This window comes from Lepisma saccharinum, chromosome 1, assembly GCF_977018435.1.
Source record: "Lepisma saccharinum chromosome 1, izLepSacc3.1, whole genome shotgun sequence".
Lineage (NCBI taxonomy): Eukaryota > Metazoa > Arthropoda > Insecta > Zygentoma > Lepismatidae > Lepisma > Lepisma saccharinum.
Window position 1 is genome coordinate 178438946 of NC_139229.1, and position 17968 is coordinate 178456913.

General features: G+C 37.8%; 1 protein-coding gene across 1 annotated transcript in view; it reads left to right on the forward strand.

Annotated features, from left to right (window-relative positions):
- The window catches only part of LOC145990353 (prion-like-(Q/N-rich) domain-bearing protein 25), a 41414-nt gene that overhangs the window by 13132 nt on the left and 10314 nt on the right, over nt 1-17968 (forward strand). The window contains exons 2-7 of the mRNA XM_083126054.1: nt 3644-3784; nt 5664-5780; nt 6288-6431; nt 8919-9041; nt 15056-15202; nt 16914-17042. Coding sequence (XP_082982180.1) covers nt 3644-3784; nt 5664-5780; nt 6288-6431; nt 8919-9041; nt 15056-15202; nt 16914-17042 — 801 coding nt within the window. The remainder of the gene's footprint in view (nt 1-3643; nt 3785-5663; nt 5781-6287; nt 6432-8918; nt 9042-15055; nt 15203-16913; nt 17043-17968) is intronic.

A 17968-nucleotide genomic window follows, 5' to 3' on the forward strand; every position in this document is an offset into this window, starting at 1 on the left:
GAACACAATTTCGAAAGAACCGTAAGAAATTTTAATAAGTATAGACTATATAACTACAAAATATAAATTTTGTAATCAGATTTATATTTGTGCACATCATTTTCAAATTTATTCACAAACTACTGTCATACTATGTTTGTGCTTCTAGCAAAAGTTACGTGTTGATATGAAAAATTAAGTATGTATGTATAATTTACCGTACAACATAAGGGTGGCTACTCATTGAACATTCCTTGAATTACGAGAATTATGCGTGAATCATTGGTTCCAGGTTATATCTTGAAGTTTCTTGATTAGGTAAATTTGAGTTTGAAATTCTAACACAATTAACAATTTTTCATACATTAGTATATGTTGCAACATTTGTGACTTGTGTTTGTAGATTTATTTCGAGTCTGAGTATGTGAAATGGTAAATGCAAACTCCACACCTTAAACATTTTAAAAATATATACCGTTTAATTGAATTGAATTAGAATTTTTGGATATATTGGAATCAGACACACCCCTTACTGTTAATATATTTTCTCTACGTCAACCTTACGTATTACTGCCTCTCACAACCCATACACTTATACATACAAATACCGTGCGTCCATTTCGATCTGCAGCCGAGAGATCGGGAGAAGCGTGGCGGGCGGCACTGACGGAGATGCCGACATTTGCGGCCTGAAATGCCCGCTTATTTTTATGGACATATGTAGACATTTATATAAATATTGCAAAACGAGCACTAACCTGTGTTATAAGAGTATGGTTTTAATTTTAGTAGCTTAGTGACTGTATGTGCCGATGATTTTGACACGCCCACCTCTTGTGAAACACGGCGTAGAGGTTTGTTTGGAGAACGTTCTAACGCTGCACCAATATCATCGAGTTTTGCTTCGGTTAGAATCCGTCGTTTTTGCTTAGGTGATTTAAAATTTAACGATACAGTTTCTCGTAATTTAAGGACAAGATGTCTAACCGTATCTCTGTGTGGAGTTGAAACGCATGGGAATTTCTGTACAAATTACCTACACACGTCTCGACACGAGTTTGTTTTCACGTAGGTACGTGTCATACATAAAAAAATCTTTGTTCTAACGTGAATCTTGCGGCTGGCATTCCAATCGTTTCACTGACACGTCACACATACACACTACAATAACACAAACAAGTAACTGCAAGTAACCAAGAATAACACTCTTGCGCACAGTACGAAATTAACACGCTCTTGGTTTACATTGCTCGCCACTATATTTACAACTCTGTCTTCATCTAGTCGCGAAGGAACAAAAAACTCGAGCTCGGAGATTTCGGATTGCAAGGAAGCTCACGAACACTATTGACTTTTAACGGTTTCTTCTACAGCGTAATCTTGATACAGTGTTGCACATTCAAAACCTCCAAACGATCCCCATCGGCACAAAACTCTTTCAAGGATATAAACTTAAGCAGGACGTTACTGGTCAAAATTATGATTAAAATGTTTTATTATCTGTGGCTCTTAACATCGTTTCTAAAGCGTATTTTTTTGTGTATATAAGGGCAGAACTTGGATGAATTACAGAATAACTTTTGCGTGTTATAACACAGGTTAGTGATCGTTTTGCAATATTTATATAAATGTCTGCATATGTCTATAAAAATAAGCGGGCATTACAGGCCGCAAATGTCGGCATCTCCGTCAGCGCCGCCCGCCACGCTTCTCCCGATCTCTCGGCTGCAGATCGAAATGGACGCACGGTATTTGTGTGTATAAGTGTATGGGTTGTGAGAGGCAGTAATACGTAAGGTTGACGTAGAGAAAATATATACTTGTACCATTTTTGCAAAGTTGCCCTCAAAAACCGAGAATTATACATTATAGTTGACTTTTATAACGGTCCTAGAGTGCCCTCTTACTGAATACATAACGATCTTTTCATGTTATTCACAGTACAATTCCGCGTTTTGTCTTGTGAGGATCATCTTATATGCTGAAAATAATGTTTCAATAAAAACATAGTCAGTTTTGCAAATTTGAATGCTGAAACGTTTACTTTGCAAGGCATGAATGCCACAGAGCAACACCGAACTGGTGCGACAGTGAGCAACACCACACAGATCAGAAGTTTGCACTTTGGGCTGTGCAGGTAACAGTGGCACAAGACATTTTGCTTTGTTTAGAGCTTTTAAAAATTCACCATGGACTTGGAGGGAGGAAAATCAAGAGAAAGCAAGTTTCTGTCAACAAACAGAGAAAACACCTCTGTTTGATATAAAATCCTGAAAAACCTTAAATAACTAAAAAAAAGTTTGATTTAGGTGCATAAACCTAAAAAAGGTTCTAACAAGCAAAATAGGTTATATTAGGCACTATATAACTTCACCAGTTGTTTCGCTTTTTTTTTTTTATAAAACGTTGTCGTAACTTACTTCTTGTTTACCTGCAAAGAAAAAAATAGGTTAAAAACCTAAAATACGAGATCTAGTGATAACCACTCCTTAATTAAAAGTTGTTCCAAATATAGATTAATGTTTAAGTAGATGAATCAAATTATCAGAAATTTTGCTTTAAATATTTGAGAATTACATCTGAATATTAAATTACATGTTACGTATCATAAAATTCAGTTTATTCACAGAAAATTGTCGCAAAATAAAAAGAATCTTCAAATTTTGCATAATTTCAAGAATAATTAGACTCCTCGAAAGTATTTCACGGCGTTTTTGCGGAGTCAGTGATATACCAAAATATCGGAAAAGTATCGGCAGGTATCGGTAAATAAATTCCAACCGATATTTTCCGATACCGATACATTGACATCGGTATCGGCTCAGACCTACTTATCACATTTTTCGCACGTAAGCAAGTTCCCAAAACTAGTGTTATTCTTTAGTCGAACTTACACAAACTCGATAAAGTGTTGTGAAAGAAGAAACTCTCTCCTTGATGTTCAAAACTGACAGCACATATTCAATTACCGTCGATTCAAGTTTTATTAAATTCTGAATCCTGTACTCAATTTCATTTCATATTTGATCAAAGCGGTACATGCGATTTATTTGTTGAACGAATCACCAAAAATGTTTATTACCCATAACTATATTAAATGACTCCCATTTGGGTGACAAACACATGAAAATTCCCAACCTTGAAAAAGAAGGACTGAATTTGCAGAGAAGAGATGAATTTTACACCTTCTTAAATAAAAGGAATTAGAATTACAGACAGGCTATAATAGAAAAGAATTCATGACTTATTTTTTGTTTAGTCACTACATTTAACCTCCTAAAAAAAACTATTGTAAGAAATGGATTTCTTTGTCATTGTTTTATTCTAATATGGGTCAAATTAACAAAAGCATCTTGATTAAATTTTTCCCTCAGTCCGGCCCTGATTGGTGGCAAACTCTGGTTCTAAATCCATCTACCTCAGAGACATCCTCATTTGCAATGTAATTCATTGTGTAGAAGTAATTGGGTTTAAAAATGTACAGAACAGCAATAATTTATGACAATATTAGCATATATAAATGTAAGATATAGTTCTTGTTGTCTCCATTTTTTTTTTGTTTTCTATCCGACTTCATTGCTTCTTTTTCCTTTTGACTCAGTACTTCTTTACTGGACAAAAGCATGTTAAGAGCTAGACTAATCGCTTGTATTGTTCTTTGCAGAAATGCCTGCCTGTTATGCTGACTCTGACTGCCTGACGGTGGGAAACAATACCGGCTGCGTCGATGGAAGGTGCAGCTGCCCCAACGGAACTGAAATCCGCAACAACTATTGCCTGCCTGTTGTGAATCCCGTGGCACAATGTAAGTGGTTTTTTTTTTTTTTAAGGCTACTAGATTTGTCTAAAGAACGCGGAGAAACTCTGCAACTGAACGCAATAGATCGTTTCTCAGTGGGCGACAACCGTTAAGATAACCTGCAGACTTCTGGCACGGAAATTCCCGCTTCGATTCCGCACGTTTCCCTGTAGTGAGCGTTGTACCATTTGATTTCAATAGAAGCAGACAACAGAAGTTCTGTTGCTTGCTGTTGCCGCGTCTCAGTGGGCGTTAAGCTTAACTCTCTGCCTGATTGTTCTGGGAAGCGTACACGACAACCAAATGCTTCACTGTACATGACAACAAACATTCTCCTTGCAATTAAGGGGGCTCTGGGTTGGATTCCATGTGGAGGCACATTGCCCACTGGTTGGGACTCCACTTTAAATTCTAGGTCCAGTCTTGATTAGCTTATCTCAGCATAACGTGGACTTAGAAACAAACAAAAGGAAATGTAAAATTTACGGCATGTACGCAGAACATCATTAAGAAATACAACGTTTTTCTTGGCTAATTAAATGCAATACAAATACTGTACATATGAATAAACTTAATGCAACGAAACACATAGAAAATCTAGTGCATTCGACATTCATCTTTACAAATGAAAACTATGTTGATGAATAGTTTCTGAATGTTCTTACAATAGACTTTCAAGAAATAGCAATTCAATTAACAAGTTCAAACAGATAAAGTTGTACTGAATACGATATTGAAATTATAACAGAAGGCGAAAATTGAAATTCATCGGGGCTAGGTGGAACAGTAAATGCTCAATAAAGTTTGTGGTGGGATGCGGGTGTATGCATGTTTTTTTTTTGCTTTCCTGCCACTTTCGGCTAATCGCAACGACGAATATAAAATATAATAATGAAATGAAACTGATGAAGGGACACTAAGAAAGGAACACACACACGTCCAATCCGGGATGCGAACCTCAACCTTCGGTGGGGAGACCATAAGTTTATTTCTCCGTGCGTCACCAAGATAAATTTAAATTTCACGTCGCTCTTCTACATTTCTGTCTCTGCTAATCGCGACGATGAGGATGAACGATGAATAATAATATCGTTGTCACCTACTTGAGCGGGTTTGGCTCGACCACAGGTTGCTCTCCTATTTATCACTTGGTGGATTAACTATTTCATAAGCAGATAAGTAGTATGTTATTCCAAGATTGAGTTAATTTTAGAGGGTAAGGAAAAGGAAGGATGTACTTTACGAGGTAGTAAAAAATATGATAAGCCTTAACTATGTGTCCGACAGAGAGTTTATAGAAGATTCATAGTGTATATAAAGGGGAAACTGCGATACATACGATCTTAGAAACGATGTTTAGAATGTTTGGCAATCAAAGCAAGTCAAAATATAGACTAGTGACTTCCGATGAGAGAGTAAAGTATGAGGGTCATGCATGACACCTATCACCACCCAGCACACAATGCAATAAACTCTCGCATTTTCGTTCCATACATGGTGATCCAAAAAGGACTTTACAACTTTGTAAGTGTGTAACAATTTATTCGGAAAAGTTACAGAACTGGTTGTGGTGCCATTTTGTAAGGAAATACGTGAATGTTTAGCTAAAAATAAGCTCTTTCGGTGGCTCAACCAGTTGTGTAACGTTTCCGAATAAACTTTTTAGGACACTTACAAAGTTGTAAAGTCCTTTTTGGATCACCCTGTATAATAGTATTGGTTCTTACCTATCGCGATTCCCTTGTACATGCAACGTCAAGAATATATTATGGAATTTTTATGTTGACTACATAACTGAGAAATGAAAATCTGTAATACAATGTAGCTTTCTCTAGTATGAAAATATGAGTGATTATTATTATATCATTTGTAACTTTTCCTCCAGCTTTTGCGAGAGCATGCATCAGCAACAGCGATTGCGGGGAGCATCATGCTGTTTGCGAAGACAACAGCTGCAAATGTGATATTGGCTACATCAGAATAAGAGATCAGTGCTATCAAGGTAAGATTATAGTATCCTTAGGTAATTTGTTACGAATGACATATGTGCAATGATTGACCCAATTATTTTCTTAAAAGTTCAAATTAAAAAATCACGTCTTTATTTTCAGATTTCACATTTTTGTTACTTCTCTTTTACGTTTGTAGCAATTAAAAAAAACAATAGATTATCATTTATTATTTGGTGGACAGGACACAGCAATATTTTACAAATAGGATGAGTATGAAACAAACGGAGGAAATTGCATTCACTATAAGCAATATATATTATGAGTGGAACAATGTTCGCAATTTTTTTTACTATTTCAACGTTTTAAAATTTATCATCATTCACGTTTCCTGTCCACAGTTTACACTTTTTTTATTGCCGAAAAGTAAATCTACAGGGTAAATATAAAATATGAACTATGAATATAACAATTTTTGTGGCAGAATTGATTTCTTTCAGAAACTTGTCTACCCTTGTATTTTATATGTAATTATTGAATCCATTTCATGTTTTTTTCAGTTGCAAGGAAAGGGGAAAAAAGCTCATGCATAGAAGACCAACAATGTAATGAAGGTTATGATAAAAACATGGTTTGCGTTGATAATTTTTGCCAATGTCCAACTGGGTGGGCTAACATAAACGACAAATGCTATCAGTTGAAAGGTAAGTTATTGTTTTCAATGTTATTGTTTATGTAAGGCCTATTTTACTTTCTTTAGGTCGCCTTGGTGGCCGAGCGCGCTAAGTGGTCGACTTTCGATCTCCCCACCGAAGTTCTCAGGTTCGAGTCCCGGCCTGATTTGCTTTGCTTTACATTGCTTTTTGTGCCACTTTTGGATAATTTGCGAAGATGAGGGATAATATGATGAAATTGATGAATTAACACTCGCAAACATCCATGGCCAGGCCGGGATTCGAACCCGGTACCCCTGGCTTCGTAACGCGATGTGCTAACCACTCCGCCAAGGGGGCCGGCTAAGAGTCTCTGCCTGTTCATGGGTGTACGTTATAATCGTCTTTCATCACTTTCATCTAAACATCATGTCATCCTATCATCGTGATTAGTCAAAAGTGGCAGAAAAGCGACGTAAAATAGATGTTCAAAGTACTTTCTTTGAGACTAAACTGTACCGATAAAACGTTTTACAAACTTCTAGCTGTGAATACCACACACAAAATTGAGTGTACCGCGTGTGTACATAGAGATGCATCAACCTGAAATGATCGGAACAGTAATTTGTTTTGAAGAAGTAACGTCAAGGGAAGGTAGTTGGGTTCTTGTGACACATATTTTGAAGCAAAAGCACCCACTACGAAAATCGCTGTTATCCCATCGATAGGGCGTATGACTACCATCAGATTATGAGGGTTCGATTCCCGGAGGAGGAATAGGATTCGGACTCATAAAGGGACTCAGAGGCTCATCAAGGCTTTAATCAATAGGTACTTGGGAGGCAATCATCTGGGTTGGAACGGGTAAAGGTGGTAGAAGCGTGATGCTGATCACATAGGCTTCAGTATGGCCGAGATCGAAAAAAAAATATTGGTCTCGCAAATACCCTCCTACGTGCCTTCATGGTACGGGCAATGCGCAGGGTATATATTTACCTTTATTTCTAATATATCAACAATGAAAAGTAGAAATATGCAAGAGCGAAAAAACTGTTTTTCTGTAAAAGCTATTTCACTATTTTGAAAAAGTCGTGTACCTTACTGGAACATGGGAACCCAAGGGAAATGTGTTTTGAGGCCCACTTGACAAGGTGTACAGCCCATTCTTTCATCTGGGGCTCCAACAATTCCTCATTCTACAATATGACAAATTCAGGGTGTCCTGGTTAAAAGTAGCACGGTCTGTTACATGCCAAGGATCATGAAAAGAAATGAAGTGCGTGTACAGATGACCTTGAGTACCTACCACGGTTCACGTTACAATGGACTATTCCATTTTTCTGGTGCAATATAGCCGTCATTTGCCTCATAGACAAATATTTCTCAGCCGGGCTGCTATTAATCGGGACACCTAGTACAACTGCAAACGACATTCAGCAGGATGAGTAACCCGTCTTTACCACAAATAAGTGACAAGAAACTGTAAGTCTTGTGTTGTGTGTGATTTCTTATCTATACTTACACAAGGTATACAAAACACGTAGGTTCAAATTAAAGAACATAACTTTAATGCCTGGAAGCCATTCACGTACATCTTACACACGGTTACTATAACAACCAATCAATAATATGCTACAAAATACAAATTCTTCATCATCTTATCATGCGTCTATCAGAAACCTTAATACTTTTTTCTCTGGATCCACGTTGATCACCGGACTAAACACCGTTCAGATTTTTTCTTATGGAGATTCTTGGAAGATAGTTCGTACGTAGCCACCCTTACCTACAGATTTCGTTTAGCTCATGAATCATCGACGCAGTTACTCATATGTAGTGATGCCCGTATGCAAATCACACAGAATATTAACAAGGTCACAGTTAAAGGGCTTTGCTACATTCTAACACATTACAGCAATGTTTACGTCCTGTAAATACTAATTTATATCCTTTATAAGTTGTAGTGTCAGGATTTTGTCCAATGTCAAACTGTTCCTTTGTGCAACCTGTCATCAATTATACGTAGATGTAATCAGGGTTGTTAAAGATCCAGGAATTTTAAATAAATTCATTTCCGGTCCACGAGAGAAAATCAAGTAAATGGGTTCTGGACCGTAAAGAACCTTTTTAGTTCTAAAGTATTTCAATTCGATCCAGGAACCTTCTTTTCGGATGAATTTAAATACGGTCCAGGAACCTTTTTTCCGGATCAATTTAAATGCTGTTCAGGAACTGTTTTATTTTGAATCAGTTTAAACATGATCCAAGTTCCGTATTGAACTGAAACAATACGGAACTTCGACTGAATTTAAATTGTGCGAGAAAAAAGGTTCCATTGCTGTTACGGAACCCAATATGAACCTTTAACAACCTTGGATATAAATACCTTATGGTGTGAATGATTTATCTTTCTGCAAATACTAGAACACTGTGAGATCACGTATCATTAGAGGACTTCAAACTTGTATTCAGCAATACTGAATTGCATATTAAAAAAGAAAAATAGTATGCTAATCGTCTTTTAAAATTTAATTTCAGGTTTAGGTGGCGTCTGCAACGTAACACAGGAATGTATAACAGAGGATGCAACATGCTCTTTACATCGTTGTACATGCCCGAACGGAAAGGTTTCAAATTCTGATGGAACTGATTGTCTTAAAGGTATGTATATCGCTACAGACTAACAAACATCAACGTTATATACACGTAATCAAGCCACGGGAGACACTGACGTATACATAGGGAAGAGGTTGGTAAGGTTATCAAGTCCAAATTAGTTTTTCCTCCTCACTCTATACACACAAGGTTAAGAGAGATCCCTTTCAGCTCACGAGAGCTAATTTTACGACAGATGGTGTGGTCGAAAGATGCGTGACGTACCTCTTTTCCAACCCATCTCTCCTCAACCAGGTATTAATATATTTCAAAGTTTTATTGCCAAACTATATCCTTAGCTATACCTGAAAATTGGCGAAAGTTTGGTTCCTTAATCTCCGTTAAGGGATTTGAAAATATCAGAATAATATGCAGTGATCACAACGTAGAGAAAATTAAGTTTTCGATCGCCATCTTGAAACGCTTTGACAGATTTCGCTCAAATGCTATACCAGGAACAAAGTCGTAAAATTGGTGACGTACTACACCTAAAAACTTACGCACTATATTTCAAGCAGTTTGTTAAATCTTATAGCTCAAGTAATGCCATAAAAGAGCCGAGATTCTTTTTTATTCCACGAAAATGTAGACTAGACAAATAATTAACAAAATTTGAAGCTGTTGCAAGGTAGGAAAAGAATCGACTTCCGTCTGGAATCTACGTAGAAACGGACCTATTTTACTCAAATTCAACAACAGATGAATCATTTAATGTATCTAGCTGATATAAAAGTTAGTTTCTGCTAAAGAAAACTACACTGTAGTAAAAATTGGGGAGACCAGAGAAAAATGCCCCCGAGGCAAAATAATATTATTGCAAAACCTCTTGATGAAAGGCAAGTGATAGTTTTTCAATTTTGTATGTAGAGAATAGTAACTCTGAAAATAATCACATAGTATTTAAAGCATACAATAGGGATACTTTAATATGTTTCCTCCCGTTCACTCAAGATGGCATTTTGTTGTGAAATTGTGTTGTGGTAACAGCAATTGGGAGATTATGGTCTCATTGAAGGATCTCTGGCAATGAATCATCAACTGCAACTTCTGTTGTGGAACATGACCTCCAGATAATGTTTTTTTTTCCAAACCAGGATCGAGTGGAATACCTTCCATGTTGTTAGACATTTGTTGCAGTATCACCATCTGACCTAAGATCAATTACAATGCAAGGACCAAGATCTGCTGTAGTTCTGACTGGGAATCCACACAAAAATATCTTAGTGGATGAAAAAAAGAAAGCGGGAAAAGAAAGAGCAAAAATAGAGAGAGAAAAACATATGTGGGAAGAAATCTGATGGGTTTCTGGACGACAGTTCTGGTAGTAATAATGATAATCCAGAATGTATTTACTTGAGTTACATCTTTTTACGCTCTGCTCAGAGTGAAGGTTGGATTATGTGTCGGATATGTAACCAATGGGCTCAGTGGGGTAAGAAAATCGTCAAGCACCCATAAGCAAGGAGCAACTTTGTTCATCTACCTCCATGGACACTTCTGGATTGTAACGATTGAAGGTTAATGGAATTGTTATAACCCAGAAGTGTCCGTGACTGTACAACCAGCAACAAAAAATTATTCATAGAAATTTAGATCATTATTCTGAAGGGCTGGTGGGGACTACACTTACATTAAATAATTATACAAGTCGAACCTGTACCTAGGAATTTTCATAGGTTAAAATGTATATCCCACGGACGCTCGTGTACTGAAAATAAGAAAAAGAACCACGTACCTTCTTCTTTACGTACTCGCGTAGAATTTTCTGGGCTGCGAATAGCGCTATCACTTCACTAGCATCAATATATCTTTAATTCCGTTTCAGATTCAACACTGAGAATACTGACTCAGCGAAGTCTGACCTCAGTCATACTACTCCGGAGTTAGTTCCTTATAAGTTTCAGTTTTGAGAAAGATTCTTCTGCTGTAGCGACAATTATGGGTAGAGTAAGAAAGGACAGAAGGCAGTGCATAGATCAGAAACACTGTAACCTAGTATAGAGTTAGCAACCAGAAGAATTTTTGCCAAAGCGCTTATGGAAGATGCTGACGTGATTTAAGAGAGTTTCTGAAACTTAAAACCTGAGGAAACTGGAAGGATAAATCATATTCGTTTTCGTTACACAGGCAATACATGCAGTGCGAAGTTTCTCATCTGAAACTGTAGCAAATTCGGAACAAAAAATGTGAAAATAAAAACCTACTAGTATTATCCACGTCCTTCAATCTATTTTTAAGTTGAGTACTATGTCCAAACGAACATTAAATACTCTTGTTCAAAACAAGTCAAAGCTCCATGTTTTAGTTATCTATTTAGTCGAGGACAATGCTTTCTGAAATCTGTCTGCATTAGGATAACGAAAAAGGAGGTTGGAAGCTTTTCGAAGTCCACATTTTCAGATTGCAGCCTTGTGATCAAGTGGTAACGGGTTTGATACCCGGTGGAGGTGCATAGTGGTTCGCATGCTAGTTTAAACTGTAGATCCAGTTCCAATTAGCCTATCTGTGCATAAAGTGAACTTAAAAAACACCAACTCGAACAAACAAACCAAATGAACTATTTCCAGTATTTTTGTTGGCAGCACTATCTAAAAAAATCCTAAACTTTGATTTTTGTTCAAAATTGAACATCAATTTTGGATTTAAATTTCATCCATTTTCTTTAGACATGCCAAAAGGCACAGAACATAAAATAATGTTTGAATGAAACAATGTTGTTTACAACAGCTTTCTATCAGTTTTCTTAGCTGAGCTACCATAATTATCGCAACTGCCTGCAAAGGTCAAAAATACCCGAAGTCATGAAACAAAAAATGGCCACCATTTTTAAACAAAATGCCTGCTTTGAACTACCCTTGCATATGTGTTAGAACAACAAAAATATTGACAATGTTAAAAGTGGTCAAGCAACCAGTGCTGGAACATTCGGTATAGACTGACCCATATGTATTCTGTACAAAAAATCTGGTCTTAGTACAATTTCTGTGAAGTAAAAGTGGATGAACATCATAATAATGCTTCTCCCACTTATTCAACATTTCTGATAATATTATGTGTACTCATATTAGTGGTAATTTGTGAGTGTTTTAGGGTCATTTTTTTAAAAAATATAGATATGTCAGTGAAAAATTGGTTCTTACACCCTATACTGAAACACTTGATATTTATCACAATACTCCACATAGTTTCAGAGATATGACATGTTTTGTGTCACATGGTGCGTTCGTTCGTCCACCCAATTTCTGAAAATCTTCAAATTTTCAAAAGTTCATAAATTTCGACATATTTGTTGGACAAGTCTAATATTACATATTTGTTATATTAGACCAAGTATCTATGAGTTTAAAAAAATTAAGCAAATCCATAACTATGAAGCAACTTTTTGTCCTTCAATTGGGTGATTTCACGTGGAATGACCGACACTATTACTCAAAGTCAGAAACCACTATTTTTATTCTACCTATGGCAATACATAATTTGGACCTTGTGTTACTTTTACACATAACATCCAGATCTACCAACACATTTGCGTCACCGTACCGGCAGCTGCAAAATGTAGAAGTCCGTTTCAGCATGACGTAACCAGCGGCGAACCTCATCCTTCACCTCGTCATCGTTGTGAAACTTTGGACGGGCGTTGTCATGTTGCAAAATGACATTGTGCTGGTGATAAACAAGGGTCTTTGTGATGTTCTGCATAGCACTGTGTCCAATGTTCAGATAATGTGCATTTCTCGTACAGTTATCCTCCTGTCACATTGGATAAGCTTGTCAATCCGGTCCGCGTTGTTGAGCGTGGAAGCTGTTTTCGGTCTGCTTATCAACAATGTCTGGTCTGTGTTACCATCTATAAAATGTTTCACCCACTTTTTCACTGTACTGTAATCCATGCAAGCATCTCCATAGAAGTTCTGTAAACTAATGAATTTCTGAAGCTCCAACGTTTTCAATAACAAGAATTTCCAAGACAGCACGCCGACGAAACAAACTGTCGGTGGACACCATTTTCCCCTTACTGACAGCACTGACAGCAAAAGTGCGCATGCGCCAGCATGTGGTTCATGCAGTGGAGATGGCTGTACCTGCCATACGTATGGTTTGAACCGAATGGTCAAGGCCTGAGAGTAATCGAACAAGGCTCACGACTATGGGCCCGTTCCGAAAGTCGCAGGAGTTTAACGCGTTAAACGAGTTATGGCAACTGGCCGTTCCATAAGTGCGTCCGTGCGTTTCGTGAGGTTCATTATGCTGTCCCAAAAGTCGCATTCCGTGCGTCTCGTGCAAGAACGAGATTCACCAAACGCACGAGCTAGGAAGCTGGTTTGTTCAGTGAGAAACGTCTGCTGCCTGCAGACAGCGCGGGTGCATGAAGGCTTCAAACTGCACTAGTTCAGAAAATGTATTATAATTTTAACAGAGAGCGATATGAAGCAACACGCACAAGATGAGTGTGCCTCAACTGTTCTTACAATGCGATTAAAATTATTAACAGTATCCGCAGTAGAGTTTATTTCTGACAGATGGAAATGCCTTCCGCTGGACGCCATGCGGAAAATTTTTATAAACAAAACGCTGCGCCTGCGCTTTCGTCTAGAGCGTCCCATAAGTCTGTAAAATAACTGGTTTCACCAGGTTCACGAGTCCAATTACTTTCGTTCGATTCGTTCGTTTCGTTATGACTTTCGGAACGCACCCTATCAGTACGTGCCTTGTACAGGGTCAACGAAGTTATTAACAAGGTGTGTTTTATACAGCGTATATTGATACACCTGTAAATTGAATTGTATCTTCTGCAAATATGTTGTATAAAGAAACAAACTGCCGGAGTACTAATTCAGGTGAGTGTACATGAGAAACACGAGAATAATTTGTTCTCTTTTTCGTACCCCTTAGTTAGGCCCTTAGACTTCAGATCCGCCTTGCAGCACCTATGAGTTAGGCCCGTGAATGGGCTAAGCTAAAAATAAATGATCGTTTACATTATCTCATGTTTGCCTTTACTCTGTGCTACATTTGTTATTTACAATTTCCAGATCAATTCTCAATAATACTTAAGATGTGTGTAATAGTATTTGTAGTTGTATTGCAATGTTCATGCGAAATATGATTTGAAGGGAATTGGTGTAAAGCATGGTAAGTACCATTTTAGTTATTTCTGAGCTCATTAAGAAAAAAGGTAATTAGAAGCTATACTGTAGATAAATTGTTTTCGTGTTGTGTTTACCAATTTCAGAAGGCTTCACTGAGTCCAATGCAAATTGTATGACATGGCAATTTCACTCGAAAAATGAAGGATGGCACATTTTACTTTGTAACTCAAAAATAACCAAAATATCACTTACCATGTTTCAATTTAATATACCTTCGATCAGGGGTTTCCAAACTTTTTCTTTTTACGGCGCCCTTAGTGTTTGAAGATTTTTCCGCGGAGCCCAAGTCAGAATGTAGGCTTATCTAACACTTACAACGCTCAGTTAGTATGGTTCGGTTGTTTGCCGTAAGTTAAAAAATAAACACACATTTTAAATTCAGAAACATTTTACACATAAGAAGTGCTAAATAAGCACATATTTGGAACAATCATATCCAATTAAATTCATATTCATAACACTTAACAGTCATTGCAGTTAAAATATTGGCGCACGCTTTGGGAACCACTGCCTTAGAGGGATCATTTTGTTCTGGTGTCCCCTTACTGCTCATCGGTCTCAAGTTCGAGTCCTGGCGTGGGCATGGGTGTTCCTTCATTAATGTCCCTTACTCTGTCATCTAAATCATCATTCATCTTCATTGCCGCGATTAGCCTAAAGAAGTAGAAAAGCGTCGTAAAATTAGAAAAATACATGCAATACGAAACTGTTCTACATGCTGTCTATTTGTGAATATTATTTCAAATGAACTGCTGTTGCTATATGTCATTCACAAGGTAAATTTGAAGGTTCAGATTAGATACTGTTCAGGAGCATATTTTGCAAACACTTCTGCTTTTCATAGTGAAGTATGCTTTTCTTTGTTTCTAGTTGTAGACTTCCAAAACACGTGTTCTGTGTCAATCCAGTGCACCGAGGGAAAACTTGGAGAAGGCGCTATCTGCGAGGGCAACATATGCGTGTGCCAGGAAGAATACCACTATGACCCGGACGACCATCACTGCTACCACGACAGAGGTAACCGACCACTTGCTGCATTGTCCATCCTAGAAACTGGTTGATTTAATCTTTAGTAGAAACTGAATTTTATGAGTGTGTGTGTGTGTATGTGTTTATGTAATGCGTTTGTGCGTGTGTGGGTAGGGTGACGACCATCTTGTGACAAAAACTACAGAGAACTTTTCTTTTTTACACTTTCAAATTTTTAAACATCCTTCTTCCATATATGTAAAATAATGATGTAAAAATGTTTATCTTTTTGGGTTGTACTTCCTATATTTATTTATTAACTAGCTGATTACCCGGTGTTGCCCGGGTATTTATTTATCTTAATCTTCTATTAGACAGGAAAATAATGAATTCTAACTATAGTGTTGCTTGCTCAAGGGTGGGTACACCAAAGAATTTAGCGACTCCGAAAACTATGGATTCGACACTGATGTAGGTCATTTTTTACATTTTCCTTTTCACCCCTCCCGATAGGTGATGGATGTACTGGGAGTTGAACGGCATTGGGAGTTTCACAATTCATCATAGCGACCCCGAAAACTATGGATTCCACACTAATATCGGTCGTTTTACATGTCACCGCATTCCTACCCCCACCCCTAGGGGTGCCAGGGGTGTCTTGGAGTTGAACGGCATTGGGAGTGTCACTATTCATCTTAGCAACCCCAAAAACTATGGATTCCACATTAATATCGGTCGTTTTCGATTATTTTTGCATGTCACCCCCTTCCCATCCCCACCCCTAGGGGTACCAAGGGTGTCTGGGAGTTGAACGGCATTGGGAATGTCACTATTCATCTTAGCGACCCAGAAAACTATGGATTCCACACTAATATCGGTCTTTTTAATTTTTTACGTCACCCCTTCCCACCCCCACCCCTAGGGGTGCCAGGGGTGTCTTACCCCACATTATTTCTTTCCAGATTGTAAGTCATATGTGCTTCAAATTTCGTCGTCGTGAATGCAACCAATTAGCTTAGCGACTCCGAAAACTATGGATTTGACACTAATCTAGGTCATTTTTGACATTTTATTTTTCACCTCCTCACCCCCTCCCATCCCGATAGGTGATGAACTTGGAGTTGAACGGCATTGCCAAAGAAAAAGGAAAAAGACTTTCCTATAGCAACATGGAACGTAAGATCCTTGAAGATTTCAGGAAGAATGCAGGAAATAGCAGACATAGTAAAAAATAACAAAATAATTTGTAAGGACGAATGATTAGTGGAGAATCATAAATAATGGAGAAATTAAAGGAATTCTAGATGGACAAGATACAGTTATATTCATAAAATCACAAAGAATCAGATGGATGGGGCACGTCGCAATAATGGGAGAGGAAAGATTGCCAAAGAAAATAATGAGAGAAAGAATGTATTCAAAGATGAGAAGAGGGAAACAAAAATTAAGGTGGAGGATGAAGTCATCAAGGACCTGACGAAGATGGAAATAAGAGAATGTGGGAGAAGAATACAAAATAGAGAAGACTGGTGGCACGTCGTGGAAGAGGCCAGGGCCCACCAGGGGCTGTAGAGCCGGATGGTAAGGTATGTACAGCGAAGTTATGTTTAACATTAATAACATTCCCATAAAATTGGAGTCGTAAAAAAAAGTTTATATTTACATTGAATTTGCAACTCCATAAAACTAAACCTGAAATTACAGTATTCATGCTAATGAAGGCAATTTTAAATTAAATGTTATTTTATTTCTTCCTCAGTTTATGGCGATACTTGCGGGGGCGATAAAGAGTGTAGAATTTTAAATCTGAGTGGAATGAAATGTGTAAATTCTAAATGCACTTGTCTTCCCGGATACCAACTGGATCAAGAGACTCAAACCTGCTCAGGTAAGTTTCCTTATTGTCTACATCAATCAGTAAGAACAGGGACAAAGATTGTTTCCATTGCTCAATGTAAGGATAACCATAAGTCAACCAAGTTCAAGGACAACATTTAGCGGCAAGTAAACATCATTATTAAACAAAAAGGCAGCACAGCATAACATACACAATTAACTTTCTCTACAAAAAAGAGTAGACGAACAACAAACTGATAAAGGTAGCAGAATATTCATGGTACGAATACCTTAGAACAGTGTAACAATATCACATCAATACACAGAGTATCCATCATGGCCGTGTGTACGAACGAAGATCAAAATTTAACCTTTAGTCCGCCCACGTAACACAGATGTTACCAAAAAAGTATGTCCCTTGTAGAATCTGTAACACATATGTTACTAACAGCTTTAGGTACAATTATCGAGGGTTTGCCACACTTATATTTGTATATTGAGGTTGAAACACTGACAGTTCGTTCGGGAACATGTGTTTACGAAAATTCCAAATCCCCCCTCCTCCTTTCTCGGAATATGTCACGTGTTTGGGCTCACCCAAACACGTGTTGGCTCGACACTTGACAGACACAATGAATGCTTGGTATTTACGATGCTGTTTTCCACCAAGCTTCCAACGCTGTGATTTAGTACTGATAAGGCACACATTCTTCTTTGTGTTTAGACCTGGTGATCCAGCTGAAGTAGTGGCGGGGGAGGGGGGTAGGGCAAGGAGAGAGGGGATTGGATGAGGTTTGGCGGTGTCAGCTTTCTGTCGCCTCTATGTTAGAAATGCAATGAAGCTTGACGATAGCCAGAGGCCAGAAGCATGAGTCTAAAGCGTGCGTCTATCCAGAAGTATAGACAAAACAAACGATTGCAAAGACTCCCTTCCCTCCTCTGTTAGGAAAGGCCTCAAAATAAACAGTTCGTATCATA